This window comes from Eulemur rufifrons, chromosome 16 (genome assembly GCF_041146395.1).
Source record: "Eulemur rufifrons isolate Redbay chromosome 16, OSU_ERuf_1, whole genome shotgun sequence".
Taxonomy (NCBI): domain Eukaryota; kingdom Metazoa; phylum Chordata; class Mammalia; order Primates; family Lemuridae; genus Eulemur; species Eulemur rufifrons.
The window spans coordinates 3606793-3630851 of record NC_090998.1 but is presented as its reverse complement, the minus strand read 5'-3'; the positions used below and the strand labels follow the sequence as shown (position 1 = coordinate 3630851).

Genomic DNA, 24059 nt, shown 5'->3' with positions numbered 1-24059 from the left:
TGCAGAGAATGCCGGTGGAGGACACAGCTGGGCAGCCCTGGGGTGCGGAGCAGGGCGGGGGCCACACGCACAGGGCTGTGCCGCCTGCATCCCACACTCACAGCATGCAGGCTGCCGCCCCCACAGTGCACGCACTTCCTCGCAAGCAACCTGGCACGGCACCCTGACAGTTTACAGCACTGTCACTCCCACCCGCGCGCACGTACACACACACACACACACACACACACACGCACACACACCCCTTTCACCGCCCGCTCTGACCAGGACCCCAGAACTGGAGCCGCGGCCGCAAGCCTGGCAGCTGCAAGCCCTCCCTGCCCTCCCTCCGCTCTGGGGCTGGGTTTTTCCAGCTGGAGCCTCACTCCCTCTACCGCAACCTCGGGAAATTGTCGCCTGACGCGGCTGCTCCCGCACCTTATTTATTTACTTCTTTCCTCTTTTCCTCCCACCGAGACCCTCCCGTCAGAAGGGGAGCTGCAGCCCTGACCGGAGGCTGGCAGGAAGAAGCAGAGGGGACGCAGGGGAAGCCCCCCCAAAAGCCCCCAGCCCACTCATCCCTGCAGGGGCCATGAGCACGAGGCAGGAGGCCAGGAGAGATGAGGGAGACACCAGGAGGAGGGGACAGCAGGCAGAGCTTCGGGACGGAGCCCACCTGAGCCAGCAGCGCCGGCTCAAACAGGCCACCCAGTTCCTGCACAAGGACTCGGCCGACCTGCTCCCGCTGGACAGCCTCAAGAGGCTCGGCACCTCCAAGGACTTGGTGAGGCCGCCCTCTCCCCTGTCAACCCCGGGAAGTCCCTGCCTTTTTCCTCCACTTCCCAAATCCTGAGGTCAGGGAGGGAGGGCCATGGAGTGCGGACCCTCAGCCTTGGGATCCCCCTCCCTTGCTGGGATGGGGGAGATGGTCCTGCCAACTTGAGGGGCTTAACCCTGGCCATTGTCAGGCGCCTCACTGGGGATGTCCCCATGGCTTGGTAGCTCTGAGGGACCCTATTCTCACTGCTCAGCTTCCCCCACCTTTTCCCCTGATAGCCCACGGCCTGGGGGTGGTGAGGAGCTATGCTGCGTAGGCATAGGGGCTTACGGGGACCCAGGGACCCTCTGGAGCAGTCGATTAAGACCGGGAGGGCCTGGCCAGTTCGGGTTGTGACTTCCCTGCTCTCTCTGATTCCCTCACACCAGGCCTGTTCATGCATTCGCCCTTCCCCTCAGAGTCAAAGCATCGAGGGTCTCCATTCTTTTCAGGGCATCAGGGCTCCACATGGCTCTCTCCGCGCCCCCCATCTCCTTGAGTGTGCCTGCCCTCCTTCCTGGGCGGAATGGCCCTGCCAGGCTCCTTTCCTTCCCCCCACTGGGCAGCAGCTTTGCCTCCAGAGCTGGGTGGGCCAGGGCATACCTGCATATATAGGCCTTCGTCCCCTCTGAGAGGCAGTGGTTAAGAGCAGGGCCTTTGGAACCACTTGGCTTGGGATGAGGTCCTGGCTCCGCCACTTGCTAACTTGGGCAAGTTATTTTATGTCTCTGTGCCTCAGTTTCTTCATCTGTTAACTGAGGATAAAATTAAGAGTATCTACCTTGTAGGGTTGTCAGGAGAGTTTACACGAGCTAATACATACAAAGCACTTAGAACAGTGCCTGGCTCACAGATAGCACCATCTAAATGCCATTGTTATCCCTCCAGCTAGTATTCCATGTAGCCTGAGAGATGAAGTAAGCTCTGCAGGATTCAGAGAATATGGAATTACATCGGGCCTCTGAGCCGGAGAAGAGAGGAAGGCCTTTGTAGAAGGGCTTGGGAGCACCCTGGTCCCTCGCTCCTCTTCTAGTCGGAGGCTCTAAGAGGAGGTACTCGGCAGGGCGCCCTGAGAGGTATGAGGCACGTCTGCTGGCCTGAGGCCACCCCAGCAGCTGCTTCTGCCCCGGGAACCTGAGGGCCAAGGCAGCCCCTCATTGCCTCTCCCGACCTAGCCCTACCTTTCCAGACTCCGCCCAGCCTGGGTTTCCCCTCTAGGAATCCAGCCAAGAGGCTGGGCAATCCCTAAGCCACATCCCAGCAGCCCCCAAAGGGGAAAAGTGAGTGGTCTGAGGACTTCAGTTCAGGGAACTGCCAGGGGCTCGTTCCTCCTTGCAGACACAGCAAGCATGCTGACAAACAGGGACGGAACAGGGAAGCAGGTTCTTTGGCTCCAGTGGCTAGAACCCAGTGGCCTCTACATCTGCTGGGGACCATCCTGTGCCTGTGTGGCCCAGAAGATCCTCTATAAACACTGCCCTCCCAGAGCAGCAGGCCTAGCCTTCTGATGAGAAAGACCTGGGCTTCCCACCTCTCCCCTCTACCTCGGGATCTCCCGTGTGGATCTCTGGCCTGTACTGTGGCTTCCGGAGCAAAGATACAACTGTTAGGGAGAACCCCATTGTCTCCTTCCCCAGGATAGCTCTGGAGCAAACTGCACGACAGTGGCAGAGCCCTGAAGCCCATATCCCCCGTGGGAAAGGTGGAAGGAGATGGGAACTGCAGAGCCCTTCTTTCTGGCCAGTCCCAGGGCTCTGCTCTTTCCCAGCGCCAGTCTCCTGCCTTGCTGCCGAGCAACCTCAAGGGCCTCATTGAGCCAAGGGTCTAAAAATAATCCCAGGCTCCCAGGGAGGGAGGGCAGGTGGAGCCTGGAACACACAGTCATTCCACAGCGGACATTTATTGAGTGCCGACTATATGTTGAGCCATGCTCTGGGATGTAGAGATGAATGAGATACAGACCTCAGGGGCTCTCCGGGCTGATGGAGGAGTGAAATCCACAAATAACATTTGTGACAGGCCAGGCCGGTAGCTCACGCGTGTAATCCTAGCACTTTAGGGGGTCAAGGTAGGAGAACCAGGAGTTTGAGACCAGCCACAGCAACATATCAAAACCCTGTCTCTACAAAGAATTAGCAAGGTGCAGTGGCGCAGGCCTGTAGTCCCGGCTACTTGGAAGGCTGAGGCAGGAGAATCGCTTGAGCCCAGGAGTTTGATTGCACCACTGTACTTCAGCCTAGGCGACAGAAGGAGACTGTGTCTCTAATAACAAAAGCAAAACAAAACAAAACAAAACAAAATTTGTGAGAAGCATGGCCAGGGGAGATACTAGAAGAGCTCCCAGCCCGGTGTGTGGGGGAGGAGCATGAAGAGGTCCGAGACAGGAGGCTGGAAGAGGTAAATCCTGCACTAATTACAGGATGCACATGGAATCCCAAACTTAAAATAAAAACCTCTCTCCCTAATGAAGCGTGTTAAGCCAGCCATCCAGCTGGCCTTGAGAAGAGTTGCAGAAGGAGTGGGGACAGCGCAAAGGCACATAGGCAAAAATCAGCCTGGTAGGCGTGGTGTTGCTGGGGCCAATGTGGAGGGACAGGAGGCAGCGGCTGGGTCACCTGGGCCATGGGCCATCTTCAAAAGTTTGGGCTCTGTCCTATAAGCAATTGGGGGGGGGGGGTCCTTGATGCATTTAAAACAGGGAAGTAACACGGTTAGTTTGTTTTACTTTGGTGCTTCTCAAACTTTAATGTGCACTCAAACTACCTGGGGATCTTGTCAGAATGAAACTTCTGATTCAGTAGGTCTGAGACTCTGCATTTTTAACAGGTTTCGAAGTGATATTAAAGCTGCTGATCTGAGGACCACCCTTTCGAGTAGCAAAGGTTTTAGATAAGCTAGTCTGAGGCTTCAAGCAGGTGTATTTGGAAAACAACAGGCCTGGAGGCAGGTTCTGAAGAACTTAGGAGGGTGTTCCAGTGATCCAGGAAGCTGCAGGGAGGCTGGGGTACAGGCAGTAACAGAAAGGAGGGATGAACTCCATAAAGACAGGAGGCAAAACTGGCAGAATCTGGGAAGTGACTGGACAGGGTGGGGTGGTTGTGGATGAAGGAGAGGTCAAGGATGACTCCTAGCACCCTACTTCTGAAGACTTTCTTGCTTCTTTTCATACCGTCAACCTTGGGATCTGCAGCTCATTGAAGGATGAGGTCAGAGGGGAAGAAAAAAAAAAGGCTCGTAGTAAAAAAAAAGTATTATAGGTTTGAGATAAAATTTCCCCCAACCATAATACTAGTTCTTAAAGGCCGGGCGCGGTGGCTCACGCCTGTAATCCTAGCTCTCTGGGAGGCCGAGGTGGGCGGATCGTTTGAGCTCAGGAGTTCGAGACCAGCCTGAGCAAGAGCGAGACCCCATCTCTACTAAAAATAGAAAGAAATTATATGGACAGCTAAAAATATATACAGAAAAAATTAGCCGGGCATGGTGGTGCATGCCTGTAGTCCCAGCTACTCGGGAGGCTGAGACAGGAGGATCGCTTGAGCCCAGGAGTTTGAGGTTGCTGTGAGCTAGGCTGACGCCACGGCACTCACTCTAGCCTGGGCAACAGAGTGAGACTCTGTCTCAAAAAAAAAAAAAAAAAAAAAAAAAAATATCTGTTCAGCCAATAGGTCAGTCTAACATAGAATGGATTGTTCTCCTCTTCCCATTTCTTTCTTTCCTTCTTTCTTTTTTGAGACAGAGACTCACTCTGTTGCCCAGGCTGGAGTGCAGTGGCATCAGCCTAGCTCACAGCAACCTCAAACTCCTGGGCTCAAGCAATCGTCCTGCCTCAGCCTCCTGAGTAGCTGGGACTACAGGTGTGCACCACCATGCCTGGCTAATTTTTTCTATTTTTAGTAGAGACAGGGTCTCGCTCTTGCCTGCTCAGGCTGGTCTCAAACTCCTGAGCTCAAGCGATCCTCCCACCTCAGCCTCCCAGAGTGCAAGGATTATAGGTGTGAGCCCCTCCCCTTTCTTTATTGCTGAGCAATCTATTGGAGTCCCAGAAAAATGGCATGATCTGATATTGGGGCTGATTGCTTTAATTATCTGACTGCTGGGATCCTTGGCTAAGCTTCTGCCACTTTCTCACTGAGACTCAGGTCTGGGGTGGGGCTGGGGAGGGCATCCTGGGATAGCTAAGGTGGGGACCGAGTGGCCTGGATACTTGGGTTTAGACCTGCCTGCCTTCATGTTTTGTGATGGAGCCAGCAGCCACACAGCGTGATCCAGAGACGCCTGGTGGAGGGAAACCAGAGTCGGCTTCAGGGGGAGTCTCCCCTGGTGCAGGCCCTGACTCATGGCCAGGAGAGCAGGAAGACCAGCAGGGCAGAGATCCCAGCTCTTCTGGTCAACTGCAAGGTAAGAGGACTCCTAGGCAGCAACTTTCTTCAACAACCCTGCCTGCAGCTGGCTCCTTCCTGTCCTGACTGGTAAAGGAGGGAGGAAGGAGAAAAGGCACCGTCCCCATAGCCTGGACCTAAACATGGGGACCTCTATCTTCTTTCCTTCCTGCCTCATCCCATCTTCCATCTGTGTAATTCCATCTGTCACCATCATTACTCTACCCACTTTCCTTGATCAAAATATAATATTTAAATGTGAATAGCTAAATACTCTTCAGTGTGCTCTACATACACAAATAGCATGTGCATGTATGGATAATGCAACTCTCCTGGAATAAGCTTATGTGTGCCAAGGTGACAGCCTTGTCATCTCTGGAGCCATTTAACTAGCCAGTCCCTACTGAACCATTACCAGTAAATGCCCACTGGTCCTCTGCTGCCATCTTTGCTCAGTATTTCTTCTGTCTGGATGGCTCTCTTCTTGCTTTCCAATCATTCTACATCCACATTCTTCTATAATCTTTTAAGGCCCAGCTCAGATGTTACCTCCTCCTTGAAACCTTTTTTGATTTCCCCAGTCAGAAACAGCCTTTCCTCCCTCTCAACCTCTTGGCGCTTTGCTCACATCTTCTTATAGACCGTAAAACTTTCTACCATATAGTAGTAACATCTTACCTCCTTTAGACTCCTAAAGAACGGCATTCATTGATGTGCCTTCCAGTAATATATCTCATGCACAGTAGGTATCCAGTAAATGTTTGGAATGAGAAAACTTGGGGAGTGTGTGTATCTTCACGTGTACACCAAAATGCTCCTATATATCCCAAAGAAAGTGAACTTGTCTTCCTTGGTTTCCAGCGGTGGACCTCTTGGTTACTCACGTCTGAGTTTCCCAACAAGGGATCCCAGTGTTCTCATCCCTCCTCTATTCCCAACCTGGAGTTCTCTAGCCAGGAGGCCCCAGCCTCCCAAGGATTCCTCTACACAAGCATCTCCATTCCTGGCCAGATCTTTCCCAAACTTATGGACTCACCATATATAGTTCCACTTCCTTGTTTGATTCCTTTATCTGAGAGTCAATTTTGCCTCACTCGTAAGAGTTGTACAAACATCAGTTTTAAAGACCCAGTTTAAGGCCGGGCACGATGGCTCATGCCTGTAGTCCTAGCACTCTGGGAGGCCGAGGTGGGTGGATCATTTGAGCTCAGGAGTTCGAGACCAGCCTGAGCAAGAGCGAGACCCCGTCTCTACTAAAAATAGAAAGAAATTATATGGACAACTAAAAATATATATAGAAAAAGTTAGCCGGGCATGGTGGTGCATGCCTGTAGTCCCAGCTACTCGGGAGGCTGAGGCAGGAGGATTGCTTGAGCCCAGGAGTTTGAGGTTGCTGTGAGCTAGGCTGACGCCACGGCACTCTAGCCCGGGCAATAAAGCGAGACTCTGTCTAAAAAAAAAAAAAAAAGACCCAGTTTACTTCACTTTATGAAGAACAAGGAAACAAACAAGCAAAGACTCGGTTTATCTCCTCCACTCATACCTAGAAGGGAACCATCGAAGGGCTGGGAAAGTTGAAGGACCCAACCCCAGTCCCTCCTCCTGGGCACTCACTGATCCACCACGATCCCTCTTCCTCAGTGCGGGGACCAGCTGCTCAGAGTGGCCGTGGACACAGGCACCCAGCACAATCAGATCTCCGCGGGCTGCCTCAGCCGCCTGGGGTAAGAGTGTGGCCCAAACATGTGGATGGGGTGGGGGAGGGGTGCACAACTCTGTGAATATACTAAAACCCACCGATTGGACACTCTAAAAGAGTGAATTTTAGGGTATATATTTCAATAAAGCTGTAATTTAAGAAAAGAGCAGCTAGGAGACTCTGGCAGAGAAGATAAGGACTGAGCCCCGTGGAGGCATTGGAGGAGAACCCAAAGTACAGTAGACTGGGACATTAGCTGATTAATGGGACTGGGTGAGCTGGTGGGGGCACCGGTGGCCATAACCCTTGCTTCCCAACCACAGGTTAGGGAAGAGGGTCCTAGAAGTCCCAGCTGGGGACCTGGCACCTGAGCCCCCAACCCAGGTGGAGCGGCTGGAGCTACAGCTGGGGCAGGAGACCGTGGCATGCTCGGCGCAGGTGGTGGGTAAGTCCCCCCCTCCTCCATGGCCCAGCTTCTCACCTCTTCTACCTTTCTCTTCTGGGTGGGGCAGAGGCGGAGACTTTCAGCCCTTGCCAGCACAAGGTGCCCTAGAGACGCTCTGGTTATCCCCAGCTCTGTGCCAACATCCTCAGAGCTGGGCCATGGGGGATGTGGGGGCAGAGAAGGGGTGAGGGCTGAGAGGAGGGCAGCAGTGATCACTGGGCACCTTCAGCCTCTTCTGTTTGCAATGGTTCCTGCAGATGTTGAGAGTCCTGAATTCTGTCTGGGGCTGCAGACCCTGCTCTCTCTCAAGGTAAGGCACCCACACTCGGGGCCTGACCCAAAGTGCTGGGAAAAGAGGGAGAAGGCGCAGGTGTGGAAGCACGGACCAGGTTCTGAGAGACTTGGAGATGTGCAAGTCTCTTGGCTTCCTTAGAGGTTCCTTAGTTACCTGTAAGAGAAAAATCCAGAGAACCGAGTCCCCCACCCCCGGGGTCCAGGTAAATGGGAATGGGGGCGGAGCAAAGAGCAGGTGGAAGCTGTGGTTAGTGGGGGTGACAAAAAAGAGTGGGCAGGGAGACAGGCGACCTGCTGAGGTGACCTCATGTTACCTGCCCCACACCCCACAGTGCTGCATCGACCTGGAACGTGGAGTGCTGCGGCTGAGGGCCCCGTGCTCGGAGCTGCCCTTCCTGCCTTCCTACCAAGAGCCTGGCCAGTGACCACTGCCCCAGTCAGTCCCCAGGGAAAGACCGTGCCTTAGGGAAAGAGCCGCGTGGGGAAGGGGCTGCTAGAGCCAGGTGCCTGGGGACTACTGTATCTGTCCCTTTTATTACCACCCTGACCCCACCCCCACCCCGTCCCACCCCATTTCCCTCAGCTGGCCACACTCTTCTGCTTCTAAGCAGCTGTCCTGTCCCTGGGAGTTTTCACAGAGGGCCCCTGCTTCCAGGGTGCTGGTGCCCCTGTTCTCATTCTCCTCCCAAGGGGAGCACAGTCAGACCAGGACTGCAGAAACTGTCCTAAGCAAAATGGGGTACCCTCTTGGCCCTCAGCATGGCAGGAACCTGCCTGAGCCAAAAGCTGCACCGACTGCTATTCTCACCTGCCCCCCCAAACTCTACTCAACTGCCTGCACCCCACATCTCTCCTCACCTTCTGGGGTCCATCATATCTCGCAACTAGACTGCCACACCTCACCAGCCAGGTCCCTGCCCCTTCTGGTGCCACCTCTCTGATTCTGTGCATGTCTGCTCACAGCAGGGGAATGTAACATTAAACAGAATAATTCAATACAGCAGAGACGGTGAGCTAGTGCGGGAATGTCCCGCTCAGAAGGCTGACAGCCTTTATTAGTTACCGTTTTGGAGGTTGCAAATGCCTGATGCCAGCTTTTGTTTGATTACCCTGTGTGAAACCTTGGCTATACCTCTGATACTGACTCCAGGTATTAATCCTTCTCCACTCGCTTTTTGTACCCACTGCACCCCTGACCTTTGGAGCAGTGTGTGGAAGAGCCCTGTAGAGAACCACCGCTGCGTGGTGGAAAGGATGTGGGCTTGTCAGCACTTGAACTTAACCTATCCAGTATTCTTTCTTATTTCTACAACTAGCCACCTCATTAAGCTTTCTTCCTGCCCCATATCTCTAGTCTCCTGGGCTTAAGCTTGCCTGGTCCTGGAATCAGTGGCTTTCCATCCCTCTGCCAGGCTCTGAGCCAAAGCAAGAAGACTGAGGCTCTTTTGACTTCGAGAAGAATCCAAACCTTAAGAAGCCAGACCCCCGAGTGTCTTGCTGGCTGGTCTGAGTTGGGGTAGAGAAAGACAATGGTGTAACTGACCTGAACCAGGGAACTAGGGCCCTTGGGCTGGGAACAGAATCTTGAGCCTGGGGTAGACTGGATTAGAGAAGAAGCAGGATGCTGCCCTGTCACACCTGGCCTTACCTTTCCTCAGCAGACTCCCCTGCTCGCACAAGGAAAGGGAGGGGCTCACTCATCACGTGTCATGGCACCTGGTCTCAAATCCCAAAGGGTTCATTCCCTGTCTCTCACTGCCTTGCTCCACAAGCTCCGCTTGCCTGGGTCTCACTGTGCCCTTCTCCCCGTCTGCCTCCTGCTGCTTCTCTGACTGCAGACCCCAGGCCCCGTGGCCGGCCCTCCACTCAGCTGCTTCGCCATTGGAATAAACCCTTATTTCTCCATGCTGGCACTCGTCTCTAGTCTTCCTCCCTGCCCATCAGGAGCTGACTGATATCTCTGCCCTTATTCCCATACAGAGAGGAAACGGGAACGTGAGCCCCTCCCTAGGTGGACTCATCTGACTGGGGTCAGTATAATTGGGACAATGGCCTTCAAACTCCTGTGCCCACAGCTCGCAGTGGGAAATACACTTTATAGTACACTCGGCACACACACATGCACACAATTATAACAAAATAATACCTACACTGTGAGACATGGACTTCGTTATTTTCTATTTTACTTTATTCTATCCTACTTCTTTCAAAAACGCCAGCCACAACCCACCAAAGGATTGCAACCTACAATTTGCAAAACACTGATTTAGAGCACAGAGAACCACGAGCAGATGGAACATAAATGGCCCAAGATGTAATTCTGAACCTGCATCCGATTTTAAATGTCTACTGTCTCACAGACAATAATTCGTTTGGGGTGGGGGAATGGGAGCAAGGCCTGTGAAGCTGCAGGATACGTGAAGAACACAGCAACATGACAAAACTCTGCCCCAGCTGCTTCAGTAATGGAGGAAAATCATCTCAGCGTTGCTAGGAACGTAAGACAGACCAGACTGTCAAATATCCTGAAAGACCCCTCAAAACAAACAGTTTGCCATTCCTGCAATGATCACCAATGTAAACAGCTTCGAGTTGTGCCAGGACAGACAGAACTGAGGGTGGGCTGGAGCTCTTACCGCCACTGCTCCCCTGGGCCCGAAGCCTGCTTTCCGTAGCGCTGGGGCCATGCAAAAGATTTGAGCTCCCTCCTCACAAGCAAGTCTCTGTTTTTCTACACAGTGAGAGTAGGGAGCTTGGGGGAGGAGGTGGCACATTCCAGATGATTTGGAACAAGGCCAGGGTCCCATGACCCTGCTGATGTGCTAGGTAAGCTCTATGAGGAAATGGACAGAGAGTCAAGTTGTCTCTCTCTCTCTTTTTTTTTTTATTTCAGCATATTACGGGGGTACAAAAGTTTAGGTTACGTATATTGCCCTTGCCCCTCCAATTTGTCTCTTTTTTCACCAAAAAGACTGCGGAATCTATAGTTTGCAGTCACCTTAGGGTTGCCACCATCTTTCATGCCCAGAGTGAAATCCTGCCCCTCTACACTATATATTCCCTATCCTGCCAATACCAGGGACACCTTTGAGGCGGGGCGGGGCTCAGAGGGGTGCTTCACCAGAGGTGAGGGCAGGTGCAGCTAGGTGGGATCCTGGAGGCTTGAGGGGGCGCGCTGTGCTGGCTGGGCCGGGCGGTAGAGGGTTTGGTGAAGTAGGGCACGGGTTGCAGGGAGGTCCTCAGGATCTGCAGGGCAGAAAAGGGCGGGTAAGAGGTTGCGGGTCTCCTGGGCACCCAGGCCCTGGCTTTCCTGGTACTCACCCACGCCCAGCTCCTGCAGCAGGCTGCGGTACTCCGGCTCAGCCTCCAGCAGTTTCAGCAGGTTGGTGGACTCCATCCGCTCCAGCCGCACCTCCCAGTACACGTAGATCTTCTGGTTGAACGTGACGTACACGAGGCAGGGGCTGTTGCGGCCCTCTTTGCAGGCATAGAGGCCTAGAGGACAAAGGCCAAGAAGTTCCAGTTCCAGTTGTGAGCAATCAGAGAGCAAGACACAGACCTCAGAGTCAGCACTTTTGATCCCCCAACTGCCGTCAAAGAACCACAGGCCCTCTTTCTATTTCTTCCTTTGTTGGGAACCCAGTAAAATACGTAAGATGTGAAAATATCTGTCCCATTCCAGATATGCAAAAAGCACAGAAACAAAAACCAGGCAGGGAGGAGGGGATGGGTATAGACACACCTAGTGGGTGCGGTGCACACCGCCTGGGGGATGGACACGCTTGAAGCTCTGACTTGGGTGGGGCAAAGGCAATATATGTAACCTAAACATTTGTACCCCCATAATACGCTGAAATTTTTTTAAAAATGGCAAAAAAAAACTAGGCAGAACAGCATCCAAAATGGTGATATTTGTTGATTTTTCCATCTTGGTGATATCCCTGAAGTAATGAGGGACAGACTTGCTAGTCCACGGGGGACAGTAACACGGGTGATCGGAAAGTAAGGTTCTCCGAGGTGTCGCTCTCTTCTTCCAAGGATGTAGATTAACCTTTCAGGTCACCGGAGTGTGCACTCCAGAGCACCACTCGGTTCTTCTCATTTTTAGTAACCAAACACATCCCCTAGTCACCTAAGGAGTCTGTGCTGCCTTCCAAGGTCCCTGATTTAGAACTAATGAAAATGCTCCGGGAGAATTTTCTTCAGAGAGTTCTGGCATGCTCAGATGGAAAACAACTTCCTGATGTCTTCACACATCCCAGACATAGATGAGAAGACCTCATTCTATCCTTTAAAATATTCAGAGATGGAGAACTCACTGCTCTTATTTCTTATTTATAACTGTCAAGATGGCAATGTAGCACCCACCCATCACCCTCAAAAGAAAGAGAACCCATGAGTTCATGAAGACTTGTACTGGGGATCTGTCGAGTGGAACGGAGAGGCAAACATTTATCTAACATGCTAACACACTTATCCAACTTAAGCGTGTGGGAGAGGGGGCCTGGGGCAGGGGTCCCACCTGCACAAAAGGCACGGATATTTTCATCCACCTGGAAGCGGACAACAGTGCGGTTGTGATCGATAATATACGTCTGTCCATCCCAGGCACAGGCAACTACCTCCTCGTGCCCATTGCCCTGAAAAAGAAAGGCCAGAGACAAGGCTGTAGGAGTGGCAAGGAGTTGCTGTGGACGGAGATTTGATGACAGAAGCTGGATGGATATAAAGGAGCTATGTACTTGACTCTGACTGACAAACTGCGAGCTGGGGAAGAACTTTCCCCACGTGGTAGGCACGAAAGGGGGCTGTCAAATGAGGCACTGTGCATAATGCTCACAACGACCCCAGGGAGTTGGCATTATCATTCCCAATTTCATCCAGTGTACAGACATAAAGTCATTCACCCAAGGACCCTCAGCCAGGAGGCAGCAGAGTAAGGACTCAAACCCAGCCGGTTCTACCTGCCTTCAAAACCTCATGCCGCTTCTCCTAAAGCATCAAGCATGCATTGTGGCAATAGAAAGTGTGGCGCCCACCTGCTGATTCATGGGGCACAGTGCGATTAAACAGGCGCATCGTTCTCTTTTTTACATATGGAAAAGGAAAAACTTTGAAATATACATCTGGAGTTGGGACTAGTAACTCACTTTTAGACTCTAATAGTAATGCGTTTTTCTTTGGGGCTGTTAGTTCTACCAAAAGGTATAGAAATGATAGATTTTCCATCGGCACAGTATAGTGTTACATACTGCAAAGTAAAGAGGAAACAAATTCATGTCAGATGGATTTAGACCATCTGAATTTGTTTCCTCTTATTCTGCATCTCTAAAGAGACGTAAGATAAAGAATGGCCTGATTATTTTAAATCTCATCTCGTCATGCGAAGAAGGCAAGAATGCTCTGGTCTACCAGGTTTTCCACTCACCGTGACATCTAATTTCTCCAGGGCAAAAAGCTGGTGATCCACTTGCACTGACCACAGCAGCTTGTCTGCCTCCTCCATAAGCTTCAGTGTCCCTGCAGGGCAGACGCAGGCTGGGGCTGGGCGGCACAGGCCCAAGCAGACCCCATGGGCATAAAACCCCCCACGCGATCCCAGCATTACTCACCATCCAGGGTGCACAGGGCAAAGAGGCCAGAGCCACCACTCTCAGGGCCGTGGCCTGTGGGTAGGATGGAAGGCCCAGAGAGAATGTGAAGGGCAGGGCAAGATCAGAGTGATGGGAAGAGGGGTAGCCAACAGCAGGGTGGGAAGGGTGGGACAGACATGAGGGAAGGGCCTGGCTCTCCTCTCCCCCAGAGCTGATGGTGCCCCCCAGCTCCCTCCCTCATTCCCACCCCACCTTCACCTTGTTTGATGTTGCCAATCAGGTGAGTGGAGACATTCTTGTTGTGGATACGGCCAGATGTCTGGTGCAGCACCACATCTCGGGCAGCTGGGGTCTCCCTGTGGGCAAGAGGGTAGGTGGGCCAAGCTTGAGGCCCAGTGAGCTGAGTTCTCCAGGCTCTTTGTGGCTGCTGTCCCTGCAAGAGCTTTCAGGATTTGAATCAGCTTGGAACCTACTGCTGACCCCCTCTGGCTCATGGGCAAATAGAACAGAGAGGGATGGGGCTGCCAGGCTGGAATCTCAGAACCTTTCAGGTGCTGTAAGGTTAAAGGCCAGGAATCCCTGGGTCCCAGAATAATATTCTTTAATGGGGCAGAGGTGCTTGGGCTGGGATCTAGATGCAGCAGTCTGTCAACTGCAGACCCACCTCACTACCATGTGCCACCTGGGAGCCCATCTTGCTTCCAGGTAACCCTAGAGGCCTGTACGTCCTTACCTACTGCCCTCTGTGGCCTCCTCAGAGGAAGGAGGGGACTTAGTGTCTTTGTTCCAGGTACACAGCAGAATTGCATAAGCACAGCCTGGCTGAGATACCATCAGTTCAGGAACACCCAGAGGCCCTGGAGTCACCGAGAGACTGTCCACCTGCACCAGGAAACCGGGGCTTAAAGGGGGATGGAGAGGCAAGGAAGTAGGACCCTGCAGAGAACAGGGGAGAGGTGGGGCAGGGGTTCTGGGAACAGCCCTCCAGGCTTCAAGGGTAGCAGCAGCATTCTCGAGCTCTCAGAGCTCCTGGCTGGCGCCGTCCTCTCCACACGACCATCTGCTTTCCCCTGTGCATGCCCAGCTAGGGTCCAGGTCCACACCCACCTTCACACTCCTCATTCTTAGCCCAGTGTCCGTCCTTTTTGCCTGTTGCTAGCAATTTCCTAAGACCCTGGTTGGAAATGATCTCTTCGGATCTCTCTCAACAAGGTGACTTTCCCTCCCTGCCACCCTGGCCCCGTCCCATGACTGTTCTCCCACAGGCTCCTCCAGGAAGCCTTCCTCCCAGCTCCCTGGGCGCCTGGGACCCCACACTCAGCCTCTCACCTGACCCTCCAGCATCCATTTCTTCAGGGACACCAGCTGCCCTGTCAGGTGTTCAGGGCCCTCACCTAGCTCCTCCCAGCGGAAAGCGCGCACCACACGGTCCGTGTAGCCCACCACCAGCTCGCAAAACCCATCTCCATCTGTGGGCACAGAGAATGAGACGGCTGTGGAGTCGCACATTGACACTTTCTAGCCAATGTAGCTTCATGCCCGACGTGCTATGCTCTACTCACCTCACACAGCCTGAGTCAGCTACCTGCCCCTGCCTCTCCTTGCGCATGGAACATGCCACCGTTCACCTATTCCGCGGCTTCCATCTGCCCTCTGCCCTCAGACATGCAACTCAACTGTGCTGAGTCATCTTGTATACCTCCCGCCACCTGCAAGCTCCCTATCTGCCTTGCTCATCCTCTTGCCACCTTCCCTTTTTTACCAAATAGCACCTGCTCAGCAAGGACTTCCCTGACAACTCCATTTGAAATTACTACCTCTGCCTCAGCACTCTCTAGTCTTTTCCATGATTTATTTTCTCCACAGCACTTATTACCTTCTGACATACTATTTAATTTTCTTGGAAATTGATATTGTTTCTTTCGTTTCTCTTCTTAGTAAGGTCCAAGGGCAGCGATTTTTGTCTGTTTTTTTTTTTTTTTTTTTTTTGAGACAGAGTCTCACTCTGTTGCCCAGGCTAGAGTGAGTGCCATGACGTCAGCCTAGCTCACAGCAACCTCAAACTCCTGGGCTCAAGGGATCCTCCTGTCTCAGCCTCCCAAGTAGCTGGGACTACAGGCATGCACCACCATGCCCGGCTAATTTTTTCTATATATATTTTTAGCTGTCCATATAATTTCTTTCTATTTTTAGTAGAGACGGGGTCTCGCTCTTGCTCAGGCTGGTCTCGAACTCCTGACCTTGAGCGATCCACCCGCCTCGGCCTCCCAGAGTGCTAGGATTACAGGCGTGAGCCACCGCGCCCGGCCTTGTCTGTTTTATTCACTATAGCAATCCCAGTCCCTAGAGTGATGCCTGGCTTATGATGGGAGCTTGGTAACTCTACGTGAAATACATGACAAGTGCACAAGTGCACGTGAGCTCTCCCTCTCACCCCAACCCTCGGGATGTGCCCTAGTGCCTGCTGACTCCGACTATCCCGGTCGCCTGCAAAGGTAGCCATGCCCACCGATGTCGCTGATCAGCATGACCTTGGTGTTGGCAGGGATGTGCTGCTTGAAGACTGGACGCTGCTCCTCTCCCATTAGTGTCTCATGGTGTCCAGAAGCATCCAGGACCTTGGCAGGTGTCAGGTCAAACAAGTGAAACCAGCCTTCAGCACTCACTGCCACCAACAGGTTCTGGGAGAGACAGAGGTGGACTGGGGAGGGAGGTTTGGGTATAATCTTGATAATTACATCACAGAGGTCAGGGCTGAAGCCTTTAACCCTCAAATGACTTCCACGTGGAGGTGGGGACCACGGTAAGGCCTCGGAGTTCTACCGAAGTCCCAAGGTCCCCTAGAGTTCTTACCTTTCCTTTATTACATAAATCTCCAACCCCAACGCAAGTCAGCTGTAACAGAGAAAGTGAGGCTCAGGCAGACACCAAGGAAGACTGGTACTCCCTGATCCCTGCAACATGACAAGGGGTGGGTTTTCTAATTACCATCATTCACTGAAAACTTGTGCATGTGACCTGCATTGATGATCTTTATTAATTTGATTACTGTGCTATAGGTTCAGTTTACCCAGACAGCAATATGAAGCCCCAGGGCAGTTAAGACAATTTGAGCTTAAAACAAAACAAAACCCCAATATCTAATATAGATAGACTATCATATTTCTAGGCTTATTCAAATTATTGCGCCCGTTTAAGACTATATTTTGTAAGATCAGACAAGCACAGGCAACTTCCATAAGTAGTACCAAGGAGCATTTTACAACAGAGAAAACACCCAGGCTTGTGTACGTGTATGTGGGGAGGCAGATGGAGTACTGCCTGGGGGCTGCCCTCCCCAAATCAAATTAGCCAGGAAGCAGTGGCTGGTTGCGTAGCTGGGGAGTCAGGACACACTAGTGAGCTCCTGTTTGGGGCTCACCCTTGGCAGAACCTGGACAGAAGGGACTTCTTCCCTCAAGGCCCGGGGAGGTGAGTACTGACCATTCCCTGGCAGGAACAGGTAAGCCATGGCCGGCTGTCATCATTCTTATACACAGACAGCTTCCCGCTGGTGTCTCCCACCACGAGTTCATTTAACTTCAAACAAAGAGAGAAGAGAGTATTAAGATGGGGTCCTGCTGAACCACTGCCAGCTCTTCTCTACTTGGCCTAACCTGGAAAAATCACAAGACCTCAGCTTGTATCTTCACCAACTTGATTAAAAATTTTTTGAGATCAACATAGCCATAGTTTCTCAGAAGTTGTTTATGTCCATTTAGGGGTGGGTGTGTGCATCGGAGGCAGGAGAGGTTGGAGGGATGGGGGCTACACAGAATCTATGACACATCTCAGGAAAGTGACACCTGAGCGGTTCTGTGCCCCACACGCCTGACTTCAGCTCTGCTAATTTGATCATTACAAATGGACATGTTTTGAAAACAGCCCAAGACAGTGGACTTTTGGAGACTTTAACTTCAGACTTTGTATTTAATTAGGGTCCAAATAAAAAGACGATGCCAGCTCTGGGGGCCCTCCTTCCTCTAGCCAGGACTTTGGATGTCGTGTGCATGTGGGTGCACATGGGAACACACAGGGAATGGTAGGGCCTGAGAAGGGGTTGCCCCACACTCCGGGCCTCTAGTGCCCCCAGGCGGTGGCTAGCGTCTCAGGAGGGATGCTCCCTGCATAGAGCCCTTTCTCCACCATTTGTGTTTGGGCAGCTACTCTTTTCAGGGGCCAAAGATGATAACCAGGTGGCTTCAAACCCTATTTCTGCAAACAGCTTCCTGATTTCCTCTTGGAGGTACAGCCAGGCACCTCCCCTTCCTGCCCCCCCAAATAGACTGAACTAATATTAGACTCTCAAGAGATTTAATTCTAAAGGAAACAGATAACAGATCAATAGTAAAGAAACATCAGAAACAAATTGGGATTTATTAATAATGATTTATTTGAATCTTTGATTTCTTTTTTAATAGGGGAGTTTCTGGTGAGAATATTAGATTATAGAAGCATAGAACAAGTTTATTCACATCAAACCCTCTACACCTGACGTTTCAATTGTGGCACCCGAAAGAACTCTGCAGACACCCAGGGGAGAGGCTGCATGGTGTAGAGGTTCAGAATGCAACTGCCTGGATTTGAATTCAGCTCTCTCTGCCTAAATTTTTTCATCTATAAAATGAGAATGATGAGAGCATCTGCCTCAGAAGGTGGTTGTAAAAATCAAGCTGACGGAGGAAAGCATTTAGGGCGGTAATTGGCATATAGGACTAATACCAGCTGATTTTTTAGCTTCTAGTTAAACTCCTCCAAGGCTGGGGAACTTAGCATCTTTCATTCAATTCAATTTTTTTTTAATACATTCATTCAATGAATGCCATAGTACATAGTAGGCCCAAGATAAATGTTTGGTTAATGAACAAATAACAAAAAAGATTTTTCTAAGAAACAAAAGTCAGAATGAAAGAGAATGTCCAGCCAGCCCAGGAGTTTTCAGGTAAAACTGGACAATCAGTTAGTATAAAGATAAATGCCACAGGCTCCCTGCTGAGAAGAACCTCACACTTTAACAGGTGCACAGACACAGGAATAAAGCCATAAAACAGTGTATAAGTACAGTGAGCAGGTAGATCGGCACAGCCAGGCGGAAGGTAAGGTGGCAGCAGGCCTCCTGGAGGACATTTCCAGGGCAGCCCATTTGCTTGCTACCAGTTCTAACTGTCTGTGGCTGAGCATGGCCTTGGCCTGTGGAAGTCATTCGGCGACACTAAAGAACCCCAGCTGAAGAGTACACCATCAGTGAGAAATGCTACAGGAGAAAGGAGGCGAGATGTTTCCATGATCTGCTTCAGCCTTCCACAGGCTTTCTCTTCCCAGGTGCAGCCAGGTCTCAGTAGGCAGTCCTAGAGCGTATATGTCTTATTTCTAGCTTCATTTTGGGTTTTTTTTTTTCCTCTTGTGCTTAGTTCAGCTGAACTTATTTCTAACTTCTTCTCTTAATGGGAAATCTTAATAAATCGGTTTCAAAGAACTTTAAGCCAAGGGTTTATTAGGCTGAAATCAGTGTTTTTCCTGTTCCCAAATCTCCAAATGTTGGCCTAGGGAACTACTAACAAAATTCCTACCCATGCTCATGTGGGCCAAGTGTACCACACCTGATCACTCACCAACTATCACACTTACTTGCCCATCTTCAATTATATTTACTAATAACAGGCAAAGCTTTGAAACACATTTGCTTTTTATAATAGTCCTCATTTATTCAAAAACCATTTATTGAGTGCTTGCTATGTGCCAGGCACTGTACTAAGTATTGGGAATATAGCAGTGAAAAAACAGATTAAAAAAATTCCAATCTTTATGGAATTTAAAATAATGGAGCTTACAACTTAGGTGAAAAAAAAAAGTAGTATAATATACCTAATATTGCAGAACTGGGTGTGTAACTGTGCAATTCACTTAGAGAAGTACAAATTCAAAAAAGCTAGTCTATAAAGCTATGAAAAAAAGTATTTTCTCTTTTTTTTGGAGACATCGCTCACTTTCCTGTCTGGGCTAGAGTACAGTGGCATCATCATAGCTCACTAAAACTTCAAACTCCTGGGCTCAAGCATCCTCCTGCCTCAGCCTCTCTAGTAGCTGGGACTACAGGGACGTGCCACCCACCTGGCCAATTTTTAATTTTTTTGTAGAGATGTCGTCTCGTATGTTGCCCAGGCTGATCTAAATTTCCGGACTCAAACGATCCTCCTGCCTTAACCTCCCAAAGTGCTAGGATTACAGAGATGAGCCACCACACCCAGCTGTATTTTTCTCTTTTAATTGAAGAGGGCAATCACATAAAATAGAAAATAATGTACATCTAAAGTCACTTTGTTAATTTACTGTTTAAAAATGCCTCCTTGTGGCCGGGCGCGGTGGCTCACGCCTGTAATCCTAGCACTCTGGGAGGCCGAGGTGGGCGGATCGTTTGAGCTCAGGAGTTCGAGACCAGCCTGAGCAAGAGTGAGACCCCATCTCTACTAAAAATAGAAAGAAATTATATGGACAGCTAAAAATATATATAGAAAAAATTAGCCGGGCATGGTGGTGCATGCCTGTAGTCCCAGCTACTTGGGAGGCTGAGACAGGAGGATCGCTTGAGCTCAGGAGTTTGAGGTTGCTGTGAGCTAGGCTGATGCCACGGCACTCACTCTAGCCTGGGCAACAGAGTGAGACTCTGTCTCAAAAACAAACAAAAAAATGCCTCCTTGGTTTTCTAATAAAATTGTACTGCTTGGCATATGAAGAAATATGAAAGCCCAGAAAGCATAATACAAATTTATGAGAATAACTCTTACCTCCCTAGAGGAGGTAGACCCAAAAGAGGCCTCATAAAATACCTCTCCATCACAGCATTAGGGAGAGTGGGAAATGAGGATGCTTTAGTCCTTATATTTTGTGGGGGGAAAAGAGCACAGAACAGTCCAGGAGGAGAGGATGAAAAGTAGGGAGGCAGAGTAGAGAAATAGTGCAGAGGCGAGGAGAGCAATACAGTGCTTTGCATTAAAAATTAGGAAATGGATAATGAATGAAAGATAAAGTCTGGAAAAAAGAGCATTTGACACCATCTCCTTTAATGGTCCACCAGAGAATCCTCTACATATTTTAATCAACGCGCCTCATTATATTTTGTCATTCTTGTGACTATCACCCACCTGACCATTTTTTAATTCCCAGAATGTAGCAAGAGTCCTGGGCACATAACGAGCAGTTCAATAAAGATTCTAAAAATGGAAGCAAACACTAACAACTACAATGCTAACAGTTACTGAGCATTAAGTGTGTGCCAGGCATTGTTTTACCTCGTTGATCTGCATTAACTTATTTAAACAACGAGAAAAGGAACGACTTCTAAGGAAAGAAAAGGTTGGTGGACATTGTTTTTGTAATTCAACAAAGGTGTAGCACTTTAAAGTTGCCAGATATCTACTATGGAGCAGGCACTGTAGAAACCTTACATTGTTAAGACAGGGATGGTGGGGTCGAGTGTGGCCTCGGCCCGAGGCGCCCCAAGACGGGAGGCGAGTCAGAGAAATACATCAACCTACTACCGCGCACCGAGCCAAGTTTACCCGCAGCAGAGGTGCGTTTTCAGCCTGTGTTAAGCACGGAGGCTGTCTAATTCTGTGAGGGTAGAAAAAGGGTCAGAGAAGTCTTCCGAGAGGCGGAGCCATAGGCACAGCGGTGTTATTATTTCCAATTTACGACTGAAAAAAATATTGTCTTTGAAACGTAAAGTGATTTAAGAAGCGAAGCCACTGAAGGCGGCTTAGAGCTTACCAGGTTCCCACAGTGAACAAGTTACTGAATTAGACAGAGGGATCAACTATCTGTAACGCTAAAAAAAAAAAAAAAAAAAAAATACTTCCAGGACACCAGACCAACCAATCCGGTGACGATGAGCAGACACTGAAGCCATCTGCAGTTTTTCTCCCAGCCTGCCACACTAGCGCTAGCGCGCATGCGCCTGCTTACGCGGCACGCTCGGGCGGCTTCCGGCCCGGCCCGGCCCTGCGCAGGTCGAGCCTGCGTCTCTCTTAGTGCGCATGCACTCACCCTGTCGTTGTCGACGTCCCCGAGGCAGATTGCATGCGGGAAGAGGCTCCCGCTAAACTCCAGTGCCACGCGCTGCACGTAGCTAACTGATCTCATGGCTCTTCCAAAGGCCGAGGGATCGGGGACGCTACTTAATGTTCCCCGAGCCCCCTCCTGACAGCCACCGGAGCGGAAGGCCACCTAAAACGGAAAGTTACGTCACCGCCTGAACCTTCCTCGCGTAACCTTAGAGAGGAGGCGGGTCTTCCGAGGCTAGAGGCGGGCTTACCCCAGGACTGATGTGACTGACAGCGCCACGGGCCAGTCCTTTTCGCTAGAGGGATGAAGCTCAAGGGTTGACCAACCCTGACGTGACCGTGAGCCTTGGCAACAGGGCTCTCTAGGGCTCGACCTGATAACCTTGACCCGTTCCTTTGTTGCCCTGGCGATGAAGATTTCCTCGCCTTCAGACTGTCCATGAGAGTCATATTAATAATCGCAATAACTGACAATTGTATGGTTTCCAACAGTGTTTTTTTTTTTTTTTAAACTACGTATTAGGAGTCGTGAGAATAATGTGAATTGCAACCAGCATTAAAAAAAAAAATTAAATAGAAAATACCAAGTGGCTTCTGAGTAGTAAGGGAAGTATTGTTTTTGTGAAACCCTTGCTTCAATTGTTTATATGTGTATACTGGCTTATAATGTTAAAAAAAAAATTTTATGGTGTATATGCCTTGTGGTCAGTAGTTTGAAAATCACCTTCTACAAAGCACACTTCACATATTATTTCACGTAATTAGCATGACTACCATGTGAGCTTGTATTCTTATCCCTTTTTTTTTTTTTTGGATGGGGAAAACAGGTTCAGCAAGATTAAGTAAAATGGCAGAAAGTTTGGGTAAGGAGGCTGCTCAAACCAGAATTGTTTGATCCCAAACCCCAGGGCCTTTCTGTCATTTACTGCCATAGTTTTAATTCCTAGGAAAGCCCTCAAGCTGGAAGTGAGGGCTGCCAAGATCTGAATCAGCTCTGCCTTGTGGCGCCCCCCCAGTTCAAAGTTCTTGCCCCTCTCTCTCACCTTACTGTGTAGCATAGATGGGACCATTACTCTCATGCCTGGTTTCTTGGGGATACTTTCCATGTTGAATCCACTCCTGCCTTTCTTTGTGGTTCCTCATGAGTCAGGGCAATATGAGTATTAGTTTTGAAATACTGTAGGTGCTCGTTGTTTTTTAGGTTTAACTCTGCAAGGCAAGGCTGATTTACACATGATCTTTCAAAAAAAAAAAAAAAAGGTTATCTATCTGGGGTTGTTGGTCCTACTTTCTATGTCTCAAATAGTGGGAGAAGACTGAAGGGCAAGAACTGTTTGCTTGGGGGAGGGGAAATGGCAGATTTTGTTGCAGAGGTCCCAGTGGATCTGACAGCCAGAGATGGTGAGAAGATGAACAGCTCAGTTCAGTCTAAACAAATACTGAGGCCTGAGGCTGAACTGCTTACAAGTTCCTGTTTCTAGTGGTGTGCTGTGGGCATGGCCAGGTCCGTTCAAAGGCACTGGGTCACCCTTTGAATACATTATCTCATTTATTGAGGGGCTGCATGCTACCTCACCCTGTGTTCTGCCACAAGTCTATTAAATATTCTCTCAGCCTAGCTCAAATCCTAAGCTTCATATTAGGTTTTAAAGTGTAGAAAAACAAAAACCAATTTTAAAATGTTTACCTCTAAAGTTAAGTAGTTTTGAATTATGTTTTTATTTCTTCGCTTTCTCTTTTTTCAGCTATCTGAGTGAAATTGTAAGAGAAATAAATAACTCAGGACAAAATAGATGAGGATCCCCCTGCTTTTATCACCAAGTGCCCTGGCCTGACCCAGTTCTCTAAAATCATACCCAGACCCAGTACTCCACAACGCCTTAGTTTTACCTTTCTCATTGTTTGGGCTTCTTGTTCTGGATCTTTCTGTGCCAGAGGGTGTTTGTAAGAGTATGTTTGCGTGGACGTCATGTCATCATGATCACAACTTCTATACTATTCCTTTGGGCTTTTGTCAACAGAATCTAAATAAAGTTAGAAAGGGAGGGAGATAGGTCTCTAAGAAACAGCACACAAATCATATCTTTCCATGCCTATGCCTGACATTCACGGTAAGTAAAAGGCATGACCAGGCATTACAGAGCCATGTGGACAGATTCCTGGCTCCACAAAGAGCACTCCTGCTCTTGGCCCTTTCTAGTGGGATGGCTGGTAGGTCTCTACTGGCACCGTCTAGACTCCATCTTGGCTAAGCTGAGCACTCTTTCAGCTGGTTTTTGGCTTATGCCCCAGAACTGCCCAACCAGGCCACGTTCCTGGTTAGGTGACATGACTATGGTTGTGTGGGTGGCGTATTATTTACAAACCAGACAAACAATAGCTCCAGTAGAAGCTTCTATGACGGGGGATTGGCGGAGCATGGGGGGTGGTTAAACTGAGAAGCATTTCTAGGGAGATTCTTTCCACTTTATCCTGCAACAGTGGACAGAGTACCCCTACCTTAGTTGTGTCTACCCACAGTGGCCAGGTAAGATACAGGGCCTTCAAAACTCTTTAAGCACATGAAGCCTAGAGTATCATCACTCGGGGGCAGGGCCCAGGCCTTCCTAATGGGCTCAGTTTGACTTATATCACCATTCCCCTTCCCTCTGTCATTCCCAGTACATCTTAGCATATTAGTTTATTAAAAGTCATGAAGTACAGAAAGCTGTTTCTCAAACTTACTTGACCTAGAAATTGGGCAGAACAAGTGT

The 24059-nt window shown here is 49.9% G+C and overlaps 2 protein-coding genes across 3 annotated transcripts; one reads left to right on the top strand and one right to left on the bottom strand.

Moving 5' to 3' along the window:
* Window positions 1–427: 427 nt before the first annotated feature.
* Window positions 428–8117, top strand: NRIP2 (nuclear receptor interacting protein 2; the record flags this gene model as incomplete). Its single annotated transcript, XM_069490412.1, has 6 exons — window positions 428–763; window positions 5045–5194; window positions 6817–6899; window positions 7198–7319; window positions 7577–7629; window positions 7946–8117. Coding segments are annotated over 6 exons (837 nt in total), but the record flags the coding sequence as incomplete, so codon positions are not given.
* Window positions 8118–9804: 1687 nt separating this feature from the next.
* ITFG2 (integrin alpha FG-GAP repeat containing 2) lies at window positions 9805–21485 on the bottom strand. Of its 2 annotated transcripts, none has more exons than XM_069491849.1 (12): window positions 21290–21485; window positions 16691–16786; window positions 16061–16102; window positions 15717–15888; window positions 14537–14676; window positions 13941–14089; window positions 13466–13563; window positions 13226–13279; window positions 13042–13133; window positions 12136–12253; window positions 10935–11108; window positions 9805–10859 (listed from the first exon to the last, which is right to left on the bottom strand). In XM_069491849.1, exons 1-12 carry the CDS (start codon window positions 21383–21385, stop codon window positions 10756–10758), a joined length of 1335 nt encoding a protein of 444 aa, XP_069347950.1. In that variant the 5' UTR covers window positions 21386–21485; the 3' UTR covers window positions 9805–10755. The 2 variants fall into 2 exon arrangements, with proteins under 2 accessions (XP_069347950.1, XP_069347951.1); XM_069491850.1 differs by lacking the exon at window positions 21290–21485 and adding an exon at window positions 21014–21155.
* Window positions 21486–24059: the final 2574 nt, after the last annotated feature.